At 42.3% G+C, this 19,584-nt stretch overlaps 1 protein-coding gene across 1 annotated transcript in view; it reads right to left on the bottom strand.

Moving 5' to 3' along the window:
- Window positions 1-768: 768 nt before the first annotated feature.
- HGD (homogentisate 1,2-dioxygenase) overlaps window positions 769-19,584 on the bottom strand; it is a 49,295-nt gene continuing 30,479 nt past the window's right edge. The window contains exons 6-14 of the mRNA XM_059163942.1: window positions 18,369-18,460; window positions 17,216-17,250; window positions 16,329-16,408; window positions 15,648-15,747; window positions 13,246-13,370; window positions 10,752-10,856; window positions 8,173-8,299; window positions 3,704-3,885; window positions 769-1,121 (exon numbers count right to left, since the gene is read on the bottom strand). Coding sequence (XP_059019925.1) covers window positions 957-1,121; window positions 3,704-3,885; window positions 8,173-8,299; window positions 10,752-10,856; window positions 13,246-13,370; window positions 15,648-15,747; window positions 16,329-16,408; window positions 17,216-17,250; window positions 18,369-18,460 — 1,011 coding nt within the window. The 3' untranslated portion in view covers window positions 769-956. The remainder of the gene's footprint in view (window positions 1,122-3,703; window positions 3,886-8,172; window positions 8,300-10,751; window positions 10,857-13,245; window positions 13,371-15,647; window positions 15,748-16,328; window positions 16,409-17,215; window positions 17,251-18,368; window positions 18,461-19,584) is intronic.

Here is a 19,584-nt window from a genome sequence, read left to right as displayed (position 1 = left end):
CCCCCAAAATCTTGGACAGCCCAGTCCCCTGGAAGGGATGCCAGCCACAGGAGGGAATCTGTTAGGAACAGCGTTTATACAGCATGTGCTGCCTCAGTTTTGCTTGGCTTTCTGCTGTGCTGGGGCCTTAATCTTCTTTGGCCCTGATCTCTGCAGACTGTGAGCTCACTAAGAGAGGGAAGAGATGACTTCTTTCTTCTCAATCATTCACCCCCAGTGTCTCATGCTGTAGATGACACATAGGAAGGACTCAATGAAAGGTTGCCAAATGGACTGATATATGAGTGAATAATAGGGGGCCCAAGTACTCTGGTTTGATCAGGCCTAGCGTATCTTGAGATATGGGGCTTTCAATGGGGAAATCAGGGCAGTTGGTCCCCTCAGTGAATGATGCTCACTCTTAGTGGCTGAGCCTCTTGTCCATAATCATCCATATTGGCTGCTACATGACTACACGATCAGACAGCCTGCTGGCCTGGCTGTCCATCTGTTTTAGGATGGTGCTGGATGTATAGAGCTCTGCTGAACACCTATGCTTTCCTATGCCTGGGACCTTGGCCTTGGTCCTTCCTTGTGGACCCTTGATCATGGTCCTTCCTTGTGGCTTGGTCTTGTGGTCTGTGATAGACACCATGGATTTGCACTCCTGGAATAAAGGCATGCAGGCTAAACTCATGTGAAGGGCTCTTGATCTTGAGTCAATCTCATGGACCCCCAGTCCTGGCCAATATAGGTATGCCTCATCAAGACTTGATTATGACCAATTGCTACTTCCACAGAACACCAGCCAAGTATTTATTGAGTAATTAAGCTGACATAGAACTTTTCAAATACATTTCTCCAAATGCCTGAGTTACTTGCCTGTGAAAAAAATGAGTTCCCATTTTAACCCATCCCCTCCTCCATACTGCCAGAGGGCATGATTCTAAACAAAAACCACATAAATCCATTTTCAGTTATGGCAGCAATGCTCCGTTAAGTCCTGCTGGTTTCCTGGAATTGGGGGTGAAGTGGCTCTTGAGAGGTTCCCAGCACTTATAGTAGTTCTCATCCAAACAATTAGAGGTCTTGAGCCCCCACTTTGTGACAGCCATACTTAGAGAAGACTCAAACATAAATGCCTGTAGGAAATGAAGAGGGGGGCAAGAAATAAGTGAGTTGGATAATAAAACATATTCAATTTGATGTCAAGAATAAAGATGTAGGTAGGCAGAATCTTTGAATAATAAGTTGTGTGCTAACATAGTGAGGATAGCAGGCTCACACCTGGGGTTCTGGCTCTGGTGCCACCACTTAGAAGCCAGTGAGACTCTGTGCAGGACTCTTAACTTCTCTGATTTCCATGTTTCATTTAATTCAATTAAAATGGAATTGGGCATGTAAGCCTCACATTGTCCTATAGTATTATGGACCTAAATTTACTACATCCAAAGGTAGAAGCAAAAACGTCCTAGGAATATTCATCTTCTTAGGGGCCATCACTCACTATGGCTATGTCCTTGTGGGGAGGCCATGCTCCCCATTTTGTAGTGGAGGAAACTCTGGCTCAAAGCTGGGAAGTGGCTGGTGATGGTGCTAAGAAGTGGAAGAGCTAGGATTTTAGCTTTCTTTTTTAGAACTCTGATCAAGAGATGGGCTGGGGAAAAGAGAGGGAGGAAAACAGTATAAGGAGGAGGAGGAAGTAGGAAGGAGGAAGCAGGAAGGGCTGTAGCACTTTTAAAAAACCCTATCCTAGAAGATTTTGCATGGTGGATGTCCCACTGTGTTCAGGAGGATTTTCTCTCTGACAGAAAGAATATGCAAGTACTTGGTGCAGCTTAAACATTCCAGCTTCACCAACTGCTGATTTCCCTACCCAGTGTGGCTTATAAAAATAAAATAAAACCAAAAACGGAATAAAACCCTACAGTTCTTACATGTTCACATTATTAGAAATTTTAAAAATATAGATGGACAAAAGGAAGTTAAAGTTCTACTGTGTCACAACTCTGAGAACCCACATTAATGTTTGGTATCTAATATACATTGGCTTCTTCATGTAGAGAACAATGGAGATGATTGTCCTTGCCTGACTTCCCATGACAGGCTTGATATGAGGTCTAGATGAGAACATATGGAAGTGCTGCGTACATTATAATGCCCTATTCAGATACGTGTTATTATTATGGCTATTCTTGTTGTTGTCTCTTTGAGGACTGCTTCTTAAGAGCCTTGCTGTCTAACTGGAGTGACAAAACCCCATTCCAGCTGAGCTGTGAAGAAAGTATTGTATAAAGTTTGTTTATTCCAAACTGGAATAAGGGTAAGGTGTATCGATGGGCCTGGGTCCAAATTATATAATGGGAAATGGTGATGGAGACCCAAAGTTAGGTCTAGGTAGTGTGCCAGGACCTCCCCTGCCAAGTAGTCTGGGCTCTCTGGCTACCCAGAGTCTCCCCTGCCTTTAATCCCTTCCACAGGAGAGCTCTTTCTGCCTAGTGCCCCAGGCATTTCCCAAAGTCTTGTTCCTCATATAAACAGTCTTGTCATTGCCTCTCTGATGCAGAACACTGCTTCCTGATAACACTGACTGTCCAAAGCCAAGTTGGACACCAAAGATTACTGAGTGACAAGTCTGGGTAGCCCATAGACCTCAAAGAGCCTTTGGATACAATAGCTTGATTGAGACTGTCAAATCACATCTCACAGAGATATAATTCTGCAAAGGCCCTTGGAAAGAGAAAGAGAGCCAAGGCCAAGCAGATGGGACTCTGCACCCTCCTGGTGCAGATCAGCTCCATCAACTCTGGTCCTAGAGTTGGGACTGAAAACAAACTGCATTGGATAGAGGGACAGATAATGTTTTCTGTTTGCAATCTGGGCATGCAGTCAAGCAGGTCTGTGCTATTGATTTTAAAGTCAGGTAGCATTGAAGACATTTGTTTAAAAATGTAAAGCAAATTTGCATATGATTGAGCATAAAATTACTCCTTGTGGTCCATAAACTCCACCTCCAAGAATGCAAAAATAAAATAAAAATCAAGTACCGCCACCAACTGTGATTGTGTTCAGGCTTAATGTTTATAGCCTGATACAGGAAGAATACAAAACAAGTTTTCAGTCCCATCAATTTCATCCCATGCCAAAGTAGAGCAAAAGAAAATGAGAAAACAGCTGAGAACTGCTGCTCACAAGCCTTGGCTTCCTGATCCTCCTTGGCTTTGAACTCCACAGAAGGTGACATCCTGCATCCCTGGGGACTGTAGCCCTAGAGGATTACCTCAACTGCATATGTACTCTGGACTGGATACAGATAATATTAATAATATTCCCTTGTATTTGAACAGTGCTGGACAGTGTATAAGGTTGAATATAGCCACCTGCTAGGATGGCTACCACACCCATTATACAGATGGGGAAAATGAAAGCACAAAGTTAAGTGACTTGGTCAAGGTCATGCAGGAACTAAGAGCTAGGAGTTGATCTCAGGTCTGACTCGAGTCCAAAGCTCTTTCTACCCAACCACATCAGGTGTCTAGTATACATATAGGGGTGTGTGCATACACACATGGGAATAAACACACACACAGACACACTCTCCTCTCCTGACTCCATGTCTGTGTCTTTGGAGAAATTAAAAAATAAATAAATAAATAAAAGCCACTCCTCTCGAGAAGGTTGGGAAGCCCAGAAGCTGCCAGAGCCTGGCATTAGATTGGCTTACCATGGTACCATCAGCAATCCTCTCGGGTGCCAGCTTGGCTTTGCTGGCCTTCTCAAAGCAGTCAGCATCAGGCCCATGGGGGGTCATTGAGCTGTGCAGGCTGCCTCCCCCTGGCAGGAACCCACCTTGCTTTGCCTCATAATGACCTTTGATAAGTCCCATGAATTCACTCATGCAGTTCCCTGGGAAGGTTGAAAGAGTATTATTTTTATTATTCAAGGCAAGACCTGTAAAGTACCAAGACCTCTCAAGCATTATTTCTGTGGAATGCCAAGAAGGTAGGAGAATCTGATAAATTTTTAAGGATTCCCAACAAATACTGATAGATGCGAACCCACTCCCCCCAAACATTCATTAGTGTGAAACTCTAGGTAGGCAAAACTCTACTTGATGGCCATGTGGATTATTAGAGGTCTTAAGCTCCACTGCCTGAAAGAAATAATGTTGGATCTAAAGAAAATCATTGCTCAGACAAGAATTTTAATTATAATTAAAATGAAAGTTATAATAAAGAATAGATGTGCCCTATCATCTAGGCTTATACATCCTATATTAAAATCATCTTCTTTTCCAGATCTGATAGCCCCACAATAGTACATGGTATCACCATATTTCTGGTTCCCAATCCAGGAAACCAAGATGGAATGTATGTGTGGGAAAGTCTTGATGGAAGAGTCATGTAATGGAAAGAACCCCAGACTTGGAGACTATTATCAAACAATAATCTGTGTGAAAGGATTTTAGGGCTATAAAAACCATTCCATAAATGCTATAGAGCATAACAAACATTTTCTTCTGTATCTGAATCTGTCATCTTATTTTCCACCCTCCAAAATGACTCTTAGATTCATTCTTTTCTTTCTATTTCCATTGATATTCTCTTCATATAATCCTAAAATTTTAAAATTGGAAAGGATCACTACTTCTACTTAATATAGAAGAATTTCTATATTATTCCTGACAGATTACTTCCTGGGGTTTGCCTACATGCTTGCTATGAATGGAGCTCTCTCCTCAACAAAGCAACTTACCATACTCTTAGAAAGCTCTGGGTTTTAGAAAGGTCTTTCATATTAAATGGAAATTTGCTTTAATATAAGTGAAGTCCAGGGTGCCTAGGTGGCTCAGTGGGTTAAGCCACTGCCTTCAGCTCAGGTCATGATCTCAGGGTCCTGGGATCGAGTCCCGCATCAGGCTCTCTGCTCAGCAGGGAGCCTGCTTCCTCCTCTCTCTCTCTCTGCCTGCCTGTCTGCCTACTTGTGATCTCTGTCTGTCAAATTAAATAAATAAAATCTTAAAAAATATATATATATAAGTGAAGTCCATTGGTCCTAGTTGTGCTTTCTGAAGTCAGCAAAATTTGACAAAAATCACAACGTCTGCACTCTTTCTATCATATGTTTCTTTTGAAAGAAAGCTCTTTATTAGAAAAGCCACATACTTAGGGCAAGAATTAAAGAAATACAATACCTGAGAAAATTGAGGTACCTTTCCATTCATTCACCCATCTACCCATCTGTCCATTCCCCACCCCATCCATCTGCCTATCTATCCACCCACATGTGTCATTGGATACTGTGCTAAATGCTGTGAGTAAGAAATAGATGAGTAAGAAATAGCTCATCTAAAGTTATGCTCATAGTCTGTCCCATGAAAGGGCTGAGAACACAGACCACAAACAGAGCAGAAAGCTACGGCATTGGCAACCCCTGAAAAGCTGGACATTTGGCACGATAGATGCCCCAACCCTTTTCCTTACATGTGAAGTATAACCAAGTGTCAGAATATTTCTGTCATTGACCAGGCAGCCATAGTCATCCTGCCTAGGAAACAAAATGCTACTGCAGGCCCTTGTAGAGAAAGTAAGACCCAGATCATAGCTCTACTCATTTTTCCATGAAACAGAAATAGAGGAAAAGAAGCAACTGTAAGATGTCTATATTTTCAAAGCAGTTCTGCTCATGACTGAAATATGTTGTCATCCTCCTCAACCTAGGATGGGTCCCCAGGGTCACCTTCATAGCTTAATTTTAAGAAGAGAGCAATACCAGAATTCAACTTTGGTCTGAATATGAATTTAGGTAGCAAGGACTTTGATGATGACATTTCTATATCATTTTCTATATTTCAAAGGACAGGGGAGGGTAGGCCTTGCCTCTCTGATTAATGCTGAATCCAGTTGGCTCAACTACATTAAGATGACTGGAGGCAATGTTTCTACAGAAATAATTCTGCACTTCTCCTACAAAGTCACATCAAGGTAGCAAAGATTTTGATTATTGCTAAAGCAATAATTTTAATATCTCTGGAAAAAATAATTTTAGCTTGGGGTTCTGTGGTTTTTCCAACTAACTCAGGCAACCATACCTTTCTGATATCTATCTATCCTGGGCCAAATGTACTTGAGAGTCTTTTAAAAAAATATTATGAGCCATTTCACAAGGTCATTTGTTTCAGGAGACTGAACTACATAAAAACCAAAGTGGCTTGAGAGCTGTAGCACAATACAAACTTGTCTCAGATAGCTCTAGTAGGCTGCTCCCTAGGCAGGGAGACAAGCTGCAGGGCAGCATCTCTCCATGTGTGGCCTGTAGAATTCTCTGACTTGCTAATTCAAAATGCAGATTCTGAGGTTCCACCTCAGAACCAACTAATTATACTCTCTGAGAGTGGGCGCTGGGAAAAAATTTTTTTTAGTAGGCATTCTAAGTGATTTTTATATTACTAATGTTCTCAAAGTGTGGTTCCTGGAACAGCAACATCAGCAGCCTATGGGAGCTTGTTATGAAGGCAGATTCTCAGGCCCCATCCTAGACCTACTGGAGCAGAAATTCAGGGGGTGGAGCCCAAGAACCTGTGTTTTAACAAGCCCGCCCGTGATAGTGACACAAGAATATTTGAAAACCTCTACCACAAGAACTTCACTAGGTGAGATAATGAATTATCAAGAACTAGCATGTGAGGTACAGGCTAAGTTAAAGCTAAAGCAAATCTCTCTCCTGGATATCGCGTCTTCTAGGGGACTAACTTCCAAGAGAACACTCCTCAGAGAAGATGGTAGTTTGTTTTGATTCTATTTACAAAGTCTCCGGTGTTTTTGTAGTGGTAAATGTATCCTTTCCTCCACTATAACAATGTCACTGGAAAAATGTGGTGCTGGAATTTTACCATGCAGTGGTTTTCTTCCATCCTCAGGGCCCTACTTCTGTACCTCCTATAAATGCCTAAATTGCCTATTCGGTGCACTGTTGTATCTTGTTAAGCTGGGGTATTTGGGAGCTGGTACAGATAAAGGGGAGCTGTATAGGGACAGAAGGCCCTGAGGTTGACTAAGGAAAGGGATTTGTTTTTATGAATATTCCTGCTGAAATTCACCTCAGAGTCTTTCCAGAACTCTATGTACAAAAATGAAATCTTCAGGAAGTGGAATTGTACACTAACCTTTAGGTTGGATTTATGGCTAGCTATTGGACTATTAAAAATGCCAACTTCATTAACTGCAGCCATGAAATACCTTTTTCGTTTGTGGTGATTCATTTACTAATAAAATAAATATTTATTAGATGCATATTGTGTATCAGGCACTGTGCTAGGCACATCAGTTAGTGGTCATGAGTGTGTGTGTGTGCTCTGGCATCAGATTGCCTTCAATTAAATCCTGACTCCACCATTTAACTAGTTGTGAGGCCTTGAGCAAGTTACTCCATCTTTCCAAATTACTTAATCCTTCATGCCTGTTTTACTTTCTGAAAAAAAGGGGATAATGATACTACCTCCCTCTTATAACTGCTTTGAAGATTAAGTGGTTTAATAGTTTTATAGACCTTATAACAGAACCATAGAAAATGGTCAGTAATTATTAGCAGCTAGTAATAATAAATAAAATAAAATAATAGATTTATAATAAATAAAATAAAAATAAATAAAATCTAATAATAGATTTAGTAAGATCTAAATCTGTCTTCTAGGCAACACATGCTCCACAGAAACTGCTTTCAGAATGGGGTCCATTCCCTAGTGCAGACTGCAGTTTCTTTTATCCCACCAAAATAATTGGAGAAGGCCATTTTACTGGCTCTTGAACCAGACTTAGGAAAAGAAATTTCCAAAACAACAAACTAACCAACAATATCCCACCATTCCCTCTCCCCACAAAGAAGCATCTGAAATGTAAAGAAACATCTTGCTTCAAACTTTATTGGCCTATCTTCTCTCTTTAGGGCCAGAGGAACTGGGCTGTAGGCATTACTTCCTTCTCAGAGTTAACACATCACTACCATCTCCATGGAAGTCATGGGGTTTCAGCAACTACATATCTAAGGAGCAGCATTAGGGCCTCCAGAGACAGGATCCTGAAAGCCAGCACAGTATGGTGTCCAGAGACCCCTAAGTGGTATTCTCAAAGGCTAATGTTCCATGATTTGTGGTCTCTTTGGTTTCCAATGTGGTTTGGTAAAATAGAGACTTACTGTGGTAATAAGGAGGCCTGAAGGTCTTGTCAGCAACCCCCCATCGAGGTGGGAAGATGACAAAATCAGCAATAGCCACTCCTGGGCGGAGAGACTTGGCGGTCAATACTGTGAAGATGGATGGGTCCTGTGAAAGCACAAGGAGATGCTGAGCCCATGATGGAAGGGAGGTGACTGGACAATGGTACACATGTCACTCACACTGGAAGGGATTTCCAAACTGACTCTAGGTTTTTGTTTTTGATTTTTTGAGTAGGCTCCATACCCAATGTGGGGCCTATCGCAGAGCCCATCGTGGAGCGCAACCTGGAGCCCAGCCTGGGGCTTAACTTCACAACGGCAAGATCAAGACCGAAGTTGAGATCAAGAGTCTCAGGCTTAACCAACTGAGCCACCCAGGCACCCTGATACTGTAATTTCTGATGAAGCCACACAAGCCAAGCTAAGAAGACTGAGCTTATCACTGAGGTGAAGAAATCACTCATCTGACATTCAGCTCTTGCTGTGCTTGAAGCAAAATGAATTAACACCAACTAAGAGGATTTGGAGCAGCTTTCTCACCCTGCTGAGCCCCCATTTCATGCAAGTATCACCCTGTGGTTCTGAGACCCTGTTCATGCCTGCCTCCAAACCTCAGGTCAGAATGACCAGAGCTAGGATGTGCTGCAGGGAGTTCTCTGCAGAATGGATGCTCAGAGTGAGGTGAAAATAGAATCAAGCTTTTGGTACAGATGTAGGTAGGATATACTTCTCTTTAGGGCATCACAGAGATTCCAGATGGTATCCTCATTGCTTTCCTTACCCCTGTTTGACTCTCATATCTAAAATATATCACTTACATCATTAGCTTAGGTGGTGGTAATGTAGAGGGCATAGGCTGGGGGGACAATATTGAAATTTTAAAAGAACTCTAGAACCTTTCTAAAATTGGAAAGATTGAGATTCAATTTCATTGAAATCAATGATCATGTTTGCTCTCACATGCCATGTTAGGGTCTGAGATTCAAAGAGACCTATTCCTTGCGCCTTTAGCATTGTTAGTTGTGGTGGTGGGTTGCAGGTGTGTGGACAACTGACCACAGCAAGGTGCCAAGGGTGATCTCACTTTATAAGTAGAACTCCAAGGGATTACAGAGAGTGCCTACCTACCTAAGAGCATCAGGGAAGGCTTCAAAGAGGTGGTGATATTTGAGGAAGGTCTTGGAAAATAAAGGAGAAAAAAAAAGGAGGGAGGGAGGAAAGAAAAAGAAGGAAGGAAGGAAGGAAGGAAGGGAAAGGAAAAGGCATTTTAAGCATAGAAAACAGGAAGGACATCAAAATGCACAGAGATTTTTTTAAGAGGCAAGAAAGCTAAAGCCCAGAATGCATTGGCAGAAGGCACAAGGGCTAAGAGTTGGTAGTGAAAAAACTAGTCTAGGGCCAGATGGTAGAGAGCATCAGATAGTATGCTTGAGAGCTCAGACAATCCTAAACACATGGGGAGGCTGCAAAGGTTTTCTAATGCAGCGGTAGAATGATCAGACCTGGATTTTGGGAGAATAATGGTAGCAGCAGTACAAAGATTGGACCTGTGCAAGTCAAAATCCCAACCCTATTGCTGTGAGACTTTACACTTCTTCATCTGCCTTAAGAAATTATCTGAAACTGTTAAAGAAAGGGTAGTGAGACGCAAATAAAGCTCTATGCATGTCTCTGGATCTTTTTTTAATGCTGCTTTGGGCTTGATGCCTCATTTTCTTTTCCCTTTTGGTTTTGTTACGAGTTGTTGCTCTTCAGAAAGGTAGTTTTGTTCCCCTAGAGATGAGCTGAGCTGGCTCAGAGTAATCTTTCTGTCTCTGGTTCTCTGGCTTCTGCTCTAATTATCCCTCCAGCTTTTCAAAGTTAATCTATTATGAACTAGGCTGCAAAATAAACTTTCCCCCAGGATCGCAGAACTAGCACTTTATCACGAATGTGGGGCCTCAGGGGCTTGCCCTATAGACCAGGGACCTATTTGTGGCCCTCTAATTGAGTGAAAAATATCCCTGAGTTCACGCTTTAGACCTTCTCTGTTTTTAAATTCAGGCACTGAATATCCTGAGGAACTTTAGAAGAGGGCTGTTTGCTCCCTCACTGCTAAAAACAGCCCGGAGTGGAGGCACTGGAGTAGGCAGCCGGACAGAGCAGACTCAGCACTTGTAAGCAGGATCAAGAACTTTCCAAATCCAGAGCTGTTTCTTTCTCATGACTTTATCACTGACATTAGCAGTTGGTTTCTTTTGGGGATACATTTGCCAAGAAGAAACTAAGTTTTTAGCCATCTATGGGAGTTACTGTGAAACTTCGTGTAAGAACTAAGCCGAGTTCAAGGGTGAGTGTGGCATGTCAGGCTTAGCTCTCCCAGTAGCTGGTTATTTACTCCTTCCCCAAAACCTGGCCACAAGTGATTCAAATTCCTGTCCGCACAATGAGGAATGACAATATCTTGGGCTTCCAAGGGTGACCTTGGAAAAGTTAAATCTGAATATCGGGGACCTACTCTGGACCCTCCCACCTAAGGGCTGTCATATCCCCAGAGCCCCTCCATGGTGCAGACTTACTGCGTGGTCAAAGGCCACCGAGTTAATGACCATGAAGTTCTCCAAGTTGTACTTGTATGGGGTGTAGTTCCCGTGCCAGGCCACAACATTGAATGGGGAGACATCCTGATCACACATACAGATACACACAAAAAAGCAGGAAAAGATCATCTTAGTGCTTAATGCTTCCGTAGTTGCCACAGTTTGTACGTGGCATCATTGTTTCTCTTTTTGGTTTGATTTTGTTCTCATAATGTAGTCATGGCATCCTTTGGGAGAATTACGACCCTGAATCATTTTGTGGTTGCTTCATGTGCCTTCAAACTGTCCCTTGCTCAGCCAGTAACCCTATTTTTCCAGTTCATAAGCAGCAGCTGCCTCCGATCACATGTGCAGCAGAAGCACAGCACATTCTCCAAGTAGTGCCCTTTCAACAATTTTCAACAGAGTTGTGAGCATCTGTGGAGGTCAGCAATTCCTAGCCAATCTGAGCCACTGTCTGGGTTTCTTGGTGCAGAGGGCAGGCACTTGCTGGGACTGCTTTCCAGGTAATTACTGCCCAGAGGAGCTTCTGGTACACACAGTGCCTGGGCTGCTGAGTGCAGGACGGTGAGACAGTATCTAAAATTCCAGTCCTAAGGACTTGAGTTTTTAGAGCCCTCCCGAGGTGATGCTCCTTGGGCCTGCTCTGGGTTAGGAGAGGATCGGTGCTCTGTGACAGGAGTCCCCACGGCAGCTATGCATCTGTTCTGGAAACAGCATCTAACTCAAAAATATTCTAGAGACTTTACTGAAGGGACTGCTCACAGAGCTGTGATTAGGGTTAGGTGAACTGACTAGATGCTGAGGTTTCTGAGCCTACAACAGTGGGAAGACATTGCCATCCCTTTGCCTGTAGGATATGGGAGGAAGATGTTGTTATAGGATTCCAACAAGAGCTAGAACCATGAAGAAGGGGCCGCTCAGTGGTATGCTGGTAAATATTTAACAACTAGCAGCTAGCTCTCTGGAGGAAAAAAATTCTCTGTTTTATAGCGTTTGCTAATTTGGCGGGGGTAATAAATATTCCGCCCCAATCACCTTTGGGCTACTAATAAAATGCTGCTGAACAGAAAGCTGGGAAGAAAGAGTCTGTCAGCTCTCTCATGCCTGGCTCCAGCATGCTACTGGGGCCACCCAACAGGAACTGAGATCATGTAGGGGAACAGTCCCAAATAGGGGAGAAACAGGAGAAGAAACCCCTCAACTTGTGTTTCCTCCTGCCCTGTAACTTCCTGTGAGTACCTCCCACTAGTTGAATCCAAACCCAAACCGGCTGGCTGGGGAGCCCAGATAGGTTAAGCTGCCAGGGCACAGATCATGGCCAAGAAGGGATAATGGATCAGTGTGGGAGGTCACACAGGGAATAACGAGCACAGAGTCCACTTAGAAAGTGGAAACCCATGGAGCTGCTGGTTACCTTTAGAATGGTGGTTCTCTATCAACTGTATGTCAAAAATAATATGGGAAGCATGCTTAAAATGAATGTAGGTTTCCACACTCCATGCCCAGAAGTTATTATTTTTGCTGGGCTGGAGTAACATTGAAGGATTTGCATTTATTTCAAACAAGCCTCCCTTGGGATTTCTGATGCTTATGGCCTCTAAACCACATTTTGAGAAATCCTGACCCAGACAATATGAAAGTGACAATGTGTCAATGAGGCTGACAATTATCTCTCAGGGGTTAATTTTAAGTGCCAAACTAGCTGGCCTCTGCTGGTTAGCATACCATCTACTTTGGATGCTGTCCAAGGAAAATAAAATGCCTTGAAAAATATAAGATGTATGTCAAATGGGCAGAAATAATGGTAATAAATAATGGTAAACAGAAGAAATCTTTGGATTATTTTGGTTATATAATTACTTTCTGCTAATATATATTCAGTACATTGAATAATAATATATGCTAAGATAGTATAGATTACATATTATGTTATTATTTATCATCATATTAATATCTATGCCTTTGCTTATCTTCCGAGTTTACAAGGCTGGTGGTATAAACTAAGCCAAGCTAATTAACTGATTTCTACTTCTTTTGTATAAGTCATAGTTTGTATTTGAAATATGGTGGCCATTGGTAATATAAATCTTAGATGATCTGCTTGTTTACTCATTTCCCTTTTCATAACATATTACCCTGCCTGTATAGTATATTTTATACACCACTTTTAGAAACCTACATTTGCCAGGATTTTTATTGCTTAGTGAGTGGGATAGAGCACGACCTTTGGAGTCAAACAGGTATAGGTTCTGATGCTAGGTCTTCCATTTACTATGACATTTGGTAAATTATTTGTCACTACATTTTTGTGACTACAAATGAGGCAAATAGTACCTTATTTGTAATATCTCAGTGGTATAGTAAAGATGAAAGGATATAATATATGTAAAGTACTTAACACTGGCCTTAGCAATCAGTAGGTGCTTAATAACTATTTATTCCCTTCTATTCCCCGACCCTCTTACTTTACCTGTTTGGCAGCAAATAGCTTGCCCTGGTATTTATTAATCACAGTATAGCCACCTGGCACTTGGCGATCTTCATACCAGGCAACAGGTATCAAAAAATCACGAGGATTGGCCAAGCCATTGGCTCCTAGAACACAGCGACCCAAAAGTCTTTTAGACACTTCTGAAATCACATTGGAAATCACATTCTGAAACCACAGTTGCACAAAGAGAAAGGGCCATGTCAGGAGCCATTGCACTATTTGTTTTCATTGTCCAAAGGCTCATTGGAATCCCAATCTGGTACCGTTTTAGGAAGACTCAAGGAATTTGATTAGGAAAAAGAATCATGAAAATCATCATCATCCTCACCAGTATCACCTTCTAAAGTTGTAGAGTAAATGCGGTTTATTGACCATGTTACGTGCATCATTGCCTCACTGCAGATGAGGGGAGAGGATGAGACTAGAAAAGAGGCTCAGGGAAGGTCTGGTAGAATCCTAGAACTTTTCCCCAAGAAAACCGTGATGATTCTAGAACTCATCTACAGTCCCCGATCTCAGAAAGGAAGGGTTACATACTGTTGCCCCAGGCACACCTCTGCTCCTCAGACAGAAGTCAGAATCCAAGTCTGCAAAACTGCTCTCCAGCCTGACAAATCTGTCTGCCACTCAGGAAAAGAGTACTCAGGACTTGCCTCCTTACCTTTGTTTAGGAGCGAGTGTTCCCTCCAGAGAAAGAAAATAAATCAAAAGACCAAAAATAAAAAGTATAAGTGCAAAAACATAATTTAACTCTGAGAGGAGAGACCTGGGGAGTGTTTTATCATTTCCAGCTCCTGGGGTTAAAAAATATAAGCCCCCAGCTGGTTAGTAAATTATATATATTTTCCAGAGGGTACGTGTTCCACAGAACCTGGAGGCTATGCTGACTGTAGAGCAGCAGGAAGCCAGACTGAAGTGGGAAGAGCGGGTGGCGAACAGGATGACAGACGGCCCACCATGGCTCCAGCTGCCTTTCTCCTGCCTCCCACCTTCCTCTGACTATTTGGATCTCCCCAGGGGAGTGACCAGAAGGCACATGATGGCCTGTCCTGTTTTGCTCTAAAAAAGCTGTTGACAAAGAAAGGAAGAACTGGGAGGTGTGGCCACCACCTTTAGCAAGCATGTCAAAGATGAAACCAAGGGCCAATTTTCCCAGCCACTTCTTTTACTCCAAGAGATGTTTTGAGAGCAACTCCTCCTACCACCTTCACTTCTCTCCTCTTCTCCTGCCTCCAGTTTGCCAGAAGAATCGGGGGTGGGGGGACCTTGATTCACTTTTGAAAGTTTTCATCTTGCCTCATGGAGGCTGCCTCATGGAAGAGGTTTCTAGTTCCTTCATGGCCCAGAGTTATCTGTGTAAATTTTGTGGAATGTGCTGATTTGGAATGTGAAGTTTGTAAACTATGCATCTCTCAGCCCACGTCCCCTTTCCATAGGAGTACAGCCCTTGCTGTTTTTACAGCTTTTGCCCACTTTATTGTCTACACACAACTTATTGACTTAAGAAAATGATCTCCCTCTTATTCACAAAGGTCATTCCTACATGTATGGTTTTGCTTAAGCTGTTCCCTTTCCTTTTTATTTGTCCTCCCCTTTTCATCAAGAATTAATCAAATCTCGGGCACCTGGGTGGCTCAGCAGGTTAAAGCCTCTGCCATCGGCTCAGGTCATGATCCCAGGGTTCTGGGATCAAGCCCCGCATCAGGCTCTCTGCTCAGCAGGGAGCCTGCTTCCCCCTCTCTTTCTGCCTGCCTCTCTGCCTACTTGTGATCTCTGTCTGTCAAATAAATAAAAATAAAATCTTTAAAAAAAAAAAAAAGAATTAGTCAAATCTCATCTCTTCTATAACGCTATTCCTGGTGACTTGGCCCCCAGTAACCCAAACTGCTAAATCCTTTAGGGTGTACACTGTATAACCAGAAATCTATTACATACTGTTTGCTCTCCAGAGGTCTATATACTACTCTAGTGAGAGATTTATAATGGGTTGGCTTTGGTTGTTTACTTTTATGTACGTATTTTATGGGAAGAGGCTTATGTTACTCTTGATGAGATTCCCATCATTACTCTCAGCACAACATAGGGCCAAGACTAGCTGATGGACTGATCTACTAACAAGCTAATTGAGGATTTCATTTCATCAACTAGGTCAACCAATGCACAGAACCCCTAAACTTAGAGGTCTGAAAAAAAATGTCTAGGGTTGCTTAGAGAGTTCTAATAGGTTTCTGAAATTCCCAACTACACTTGATCTAGAGAAGTTGTCTAGAGAAGAAAGTTGAAATTTGAGTGAGATCATGAGGGGAGAAGGATGTTTAACTCCCATGTGATTATCTGTCCTGTATCTCAAGGGAACTTAAAAGTTTGTAATGAAGATTTACCAATTGGTCCCAGGTCAGGCAACTCAAAGTGGACACCGTAGACCTCCAGGATATAGCCCCTGGTCTCTTCGAAGACATCAATGCTGAACCGCATTCCTCTCTGGAATGGGAAGCAGACAGTTGTGTGCACTCCTAAATCATACGTATGACTATGAAGAAGCTGACCGAGAGCCACAGCTAGCCCCAGATGCAAAACTAAAGCTATAGTCTGCTGAGCTATATTTGGGAGTTGACCAGCTCAAAGATGAGTTAAAATGAAATATTTAACCCCTAATCACATCTGTGACCCAAACCAATTCTACTCTAATCTCCCATTGGGTTCAGAGAAACCAGTGCTCTGATACAGCCAAATTTTTAAGAAATTAATCTTCACTGCACCCCACCCCACCCTCTACACCAGTCCATGGGAACAGAGCCTTATCCAAAGTGTGTATGAGTATTGACATACACATGACCATTGACAATGTTCTTTGCTTTGTGATTATGTCCTATTTTAAAACAAATCAGGCATCCAAGCTTGCTTCCCCTTCTGCACAAGGAGCCTTCTGCATAACTAAAACTCCCTCCCTTTGCTCAGACACGATCCACCAAGAAATTTTAGAGTTGGAAATGACAGCAGCTGCAACATCTGATTGTTCCCAAATTAGGGAGAGGCAGGGGAGAAGGGGACATATCACCAACCTGAATGACGCAGATCTCATTGGGCTGCACAAGCATCTTGCCAAACTCGGTGTAAATGTGAAGTTTCCCTTTCTGGGGAACTAACAAAAGAGACAGGGCAGCAGTGAACAATTCTTACCACTTCATGAAGAGTAAAAGGCTCAAGGGCTGCATCTGATTTTTCACTCCAAAAGAAAAGTTTTATTGAGTCTCATGGGGGGGGGAAATGTATATTCTGACAACCTAGGTTAACAATTTTACTAACTGGAAGAAAGTGAATGAAAAAAATCGTTCTGCTTACTTTTGGTTGTCAGGTAAGGAGCTTGTATATGCCCAGTTCTGTGGATTGACCAAAAAGGGCAGCAGAAATTGGATGGAAAACCATTCATTTCTGATAATTCCAGTGAGTCTGGCATTTGCATATTTAATGTCTACACCAAAATGGTCACTGCAAAATATCAATACTGAAACCATCAAAAAGAATGGGTAGACCAGAGAAATATCTAGTAGGCATTCTGTTTTAGATGGCATCATGAAAATTTTTATCTAAATGGCAGAGATCAATGACAGATGGTCTTTTCTTGGGCAGGTTTGAAGACAAGTAGAGTTATCTTAATAATTTAATCAAATATTGGTATTACTCTTTATTTATTTATTTCTGGGAAGCTTCCCAGATCTCCCATATTAGAAAGGCCCTGCAGAGATGGGCAAAGACAGAGAGACCAGGAAATAAACCAGGGTCTTTGAGGTACAGCAGAAATCTTTTCCAGACCACCAATGGCCTCTCGACCTCAGTCTGTAGATTGCACTACGTAAGACAGACTGAAGGATAAAGGAAAGTAATATGTATTAATTGAAAAGTAGCTTGTGACTGGGGATCACTTCACAGTGAAATCTTCAGAACTTACCGATCAAGAAGTCCCCATCTGAATTGTAAAAACATCTGAAACATAAGAAATAATTCCTGTTATTTCGATTTTAACACTGTCCAGACAAATTAATTCACTCCACATATTATTGTTTACCACCCACCATGTGCCAGGCTCAGTGCTGGATATAAACTGGTGAGCAAAGTGACCCAGTCTCTGCCATCATGCAGCTTAGAGTCTAGTAGGAAGTCAGATAGAAATCAAATAATTACAGAACTGTATCATTGTAGACTGTAACGACACTATGAAAGTCAAGTTCAGGGGGATGAAGGAATAACGAACCTGATTTAATGTGAGAGGTTAGCAAAGGATTCCCTGAAGAAGGGACATTTGACCTGAGATCTGAAGGAATTATCTAGGCAAGAGTTTGGGGAGTCGGGAGAACATTTCTGGCAGAAAGAATAGCACATGCAAATGCCCTGAGGTAGGTTGAAAGAACTGAGTGAAGGTTAGTGTGGCTCAGGTGAAAAGAGAGGAGGTAGTATGATATGATGTTGGATCCAAAGAGACATCTTCAGTGCCTTGTCATGGCTCAGAGAAGTTAAATGATTTATTTAAGATTATTCAGCCAGGAGGAGTGAGGCTTTGGATGTAACAGTCTGGTTCCAGAGGTGTGTGCAAAGCTGCTATGAGATTCTGCTTCTCCAAGAAGAGGCAGAATGTCATTTACATATTTTTTTCTGATTCAAAAAAAAAATCCAAAATGTAAGCTCCTCTACTAAGGAATGTTAAACTTACACATTTAATAACTGAAGCCAAAGTCTGTCATCTTGACCAGACACCAACATGTGGCCCTTAATGGCTGCTCATGCAGTATGACTTTGGAACAGCCCTGGGGAACTTTAAGAAATTAGAGATATTCTGACCCAAACCTGGTTAAAGTCAAAATTCCGTCTAGCTTCCCAATGCCCACTGTCGGTTTTCTATTTGCATTGTTATGTGAAATTCTTGTTCATGTTACAAGAATCAGTCAAAACTGAAATGCTCATTTATTAATGAATGTATATCAATGTTGCTATGGCGGGGGGGGGGGGGGGGAGTCAATAACAATAAAACAACAACCTGGCTTTCACTCTCTGGCCAACAGCTCTTGGGGAATAGGAATGTTCTGCCCAAGCATTGAGACACTTACTTGTTCTCCATGGAGGTGTTACAGAGGAAAATATGGATGGCAAGTCCATTGTTAGACTTCATGTCTCCAGCTCCACACAAGGTATGCAGGCCCTAGAAGGAACCACGGGAGAAGGAAGAGTGTAATGCAAGTCTTGTCCAAGAGGCTATCCCTCCTCCTGGTCCCTGAGAGCCTGGAGACAAGGTTCTACTAGGTCTGCTCTGTGTGACAAGGGGGACATTTGGGGTCTAGCCTGCCTCTGAGGAGCTCAAAATTTATGGGTTTTATGTTTGGAAGGTGGTGGCTCACCCTAGTTGCCAGCCATGGCCCTAGATCTGAATTGTGTCAGTGGTTAAGATGACCTTACCTAGCATTTTATCTGTTTGGTGCTTAAGATCAGCTTGGAGGAGAGTTTCTTTCAGAGGTAAAACCAAGCACCTAGGATGCTTAGGGAGGAAGCTTGTCACGTTAGGAACCAATTAATGCCCCTCAAATACACCTCACCAGCTAGGCAATCCCATGCTTATACATAGGATCAGCCCTAATTTTTCCATAATAGAGAATTGGAAGCATTCTGACCAACTGTATCCTCTCTGCTCATCATCTACAGTCCAAGAAACCTTAAAACATGGGTCTTCTCAAAATTCTCAGTCCCAGACCTACAGATGGAAAGGTGGGAGCTCTGCTCCTGCAGATATCCATAGTTCACCCAGAGTGGGGGACTTCTTTCCATATTTTAATTCAGTTTGCCCGTTTGGGGTCTATTTCAATCAATCTACATAGAGTTTGGAGCACTTAATCTACATAAGGAATTCTGCATGAGCCAAACAAATTGACCCATGGCTGGGCACCTGGACTCTCCCTAAGTGAGCCATGGGATAAGGTTGGTCTGCAAAAGCTTCTACTGGCTTCTTTGAGCCCCTCTGCCTTGTAGCTCCCTTCCCTTTCCCCTACATATGGTTTGATCTGAGCATAAGTGTTCTAATACTCCCAACACCTGTAACTACCAAGTAGAACTCCTGATCAGCATTGCATTAACTAGAGTTGTCATCCTGAGTCGTTGCTATTCTAGGTCCATTTCAGAAAGTTCATGAACTTGGATGGGAACAAAATTATATATTTATTTTCACTAATCTCTGAAATGTATCATTTCCTTCAATTAATATGAATGTAAGCAACAAACCACAGAAATATTAGAAGTTTCTGTAACCTGGTCACTGATAGAAATCACGGATAT

Source organism: Mustela lutreola, chromosome 2 (assembly GCF_030435805.1).
Source record: "Mustela lutreola isolate mMusLut2 chromosome 2, mMusLut2.pri, whole genome shotgun sequence".
Taxonomy (NCBI): Eukaryota; Metazoa; Chordata; class Mammalia; order Carnivora; family Mustelidae; genus Mustela; species Mustela lutreola.
The sequence above is the reverse complement of the archived record's forward strand: the minus strand, read 5'-3'. Positions and strand labels throughout refer to the sequence as shown.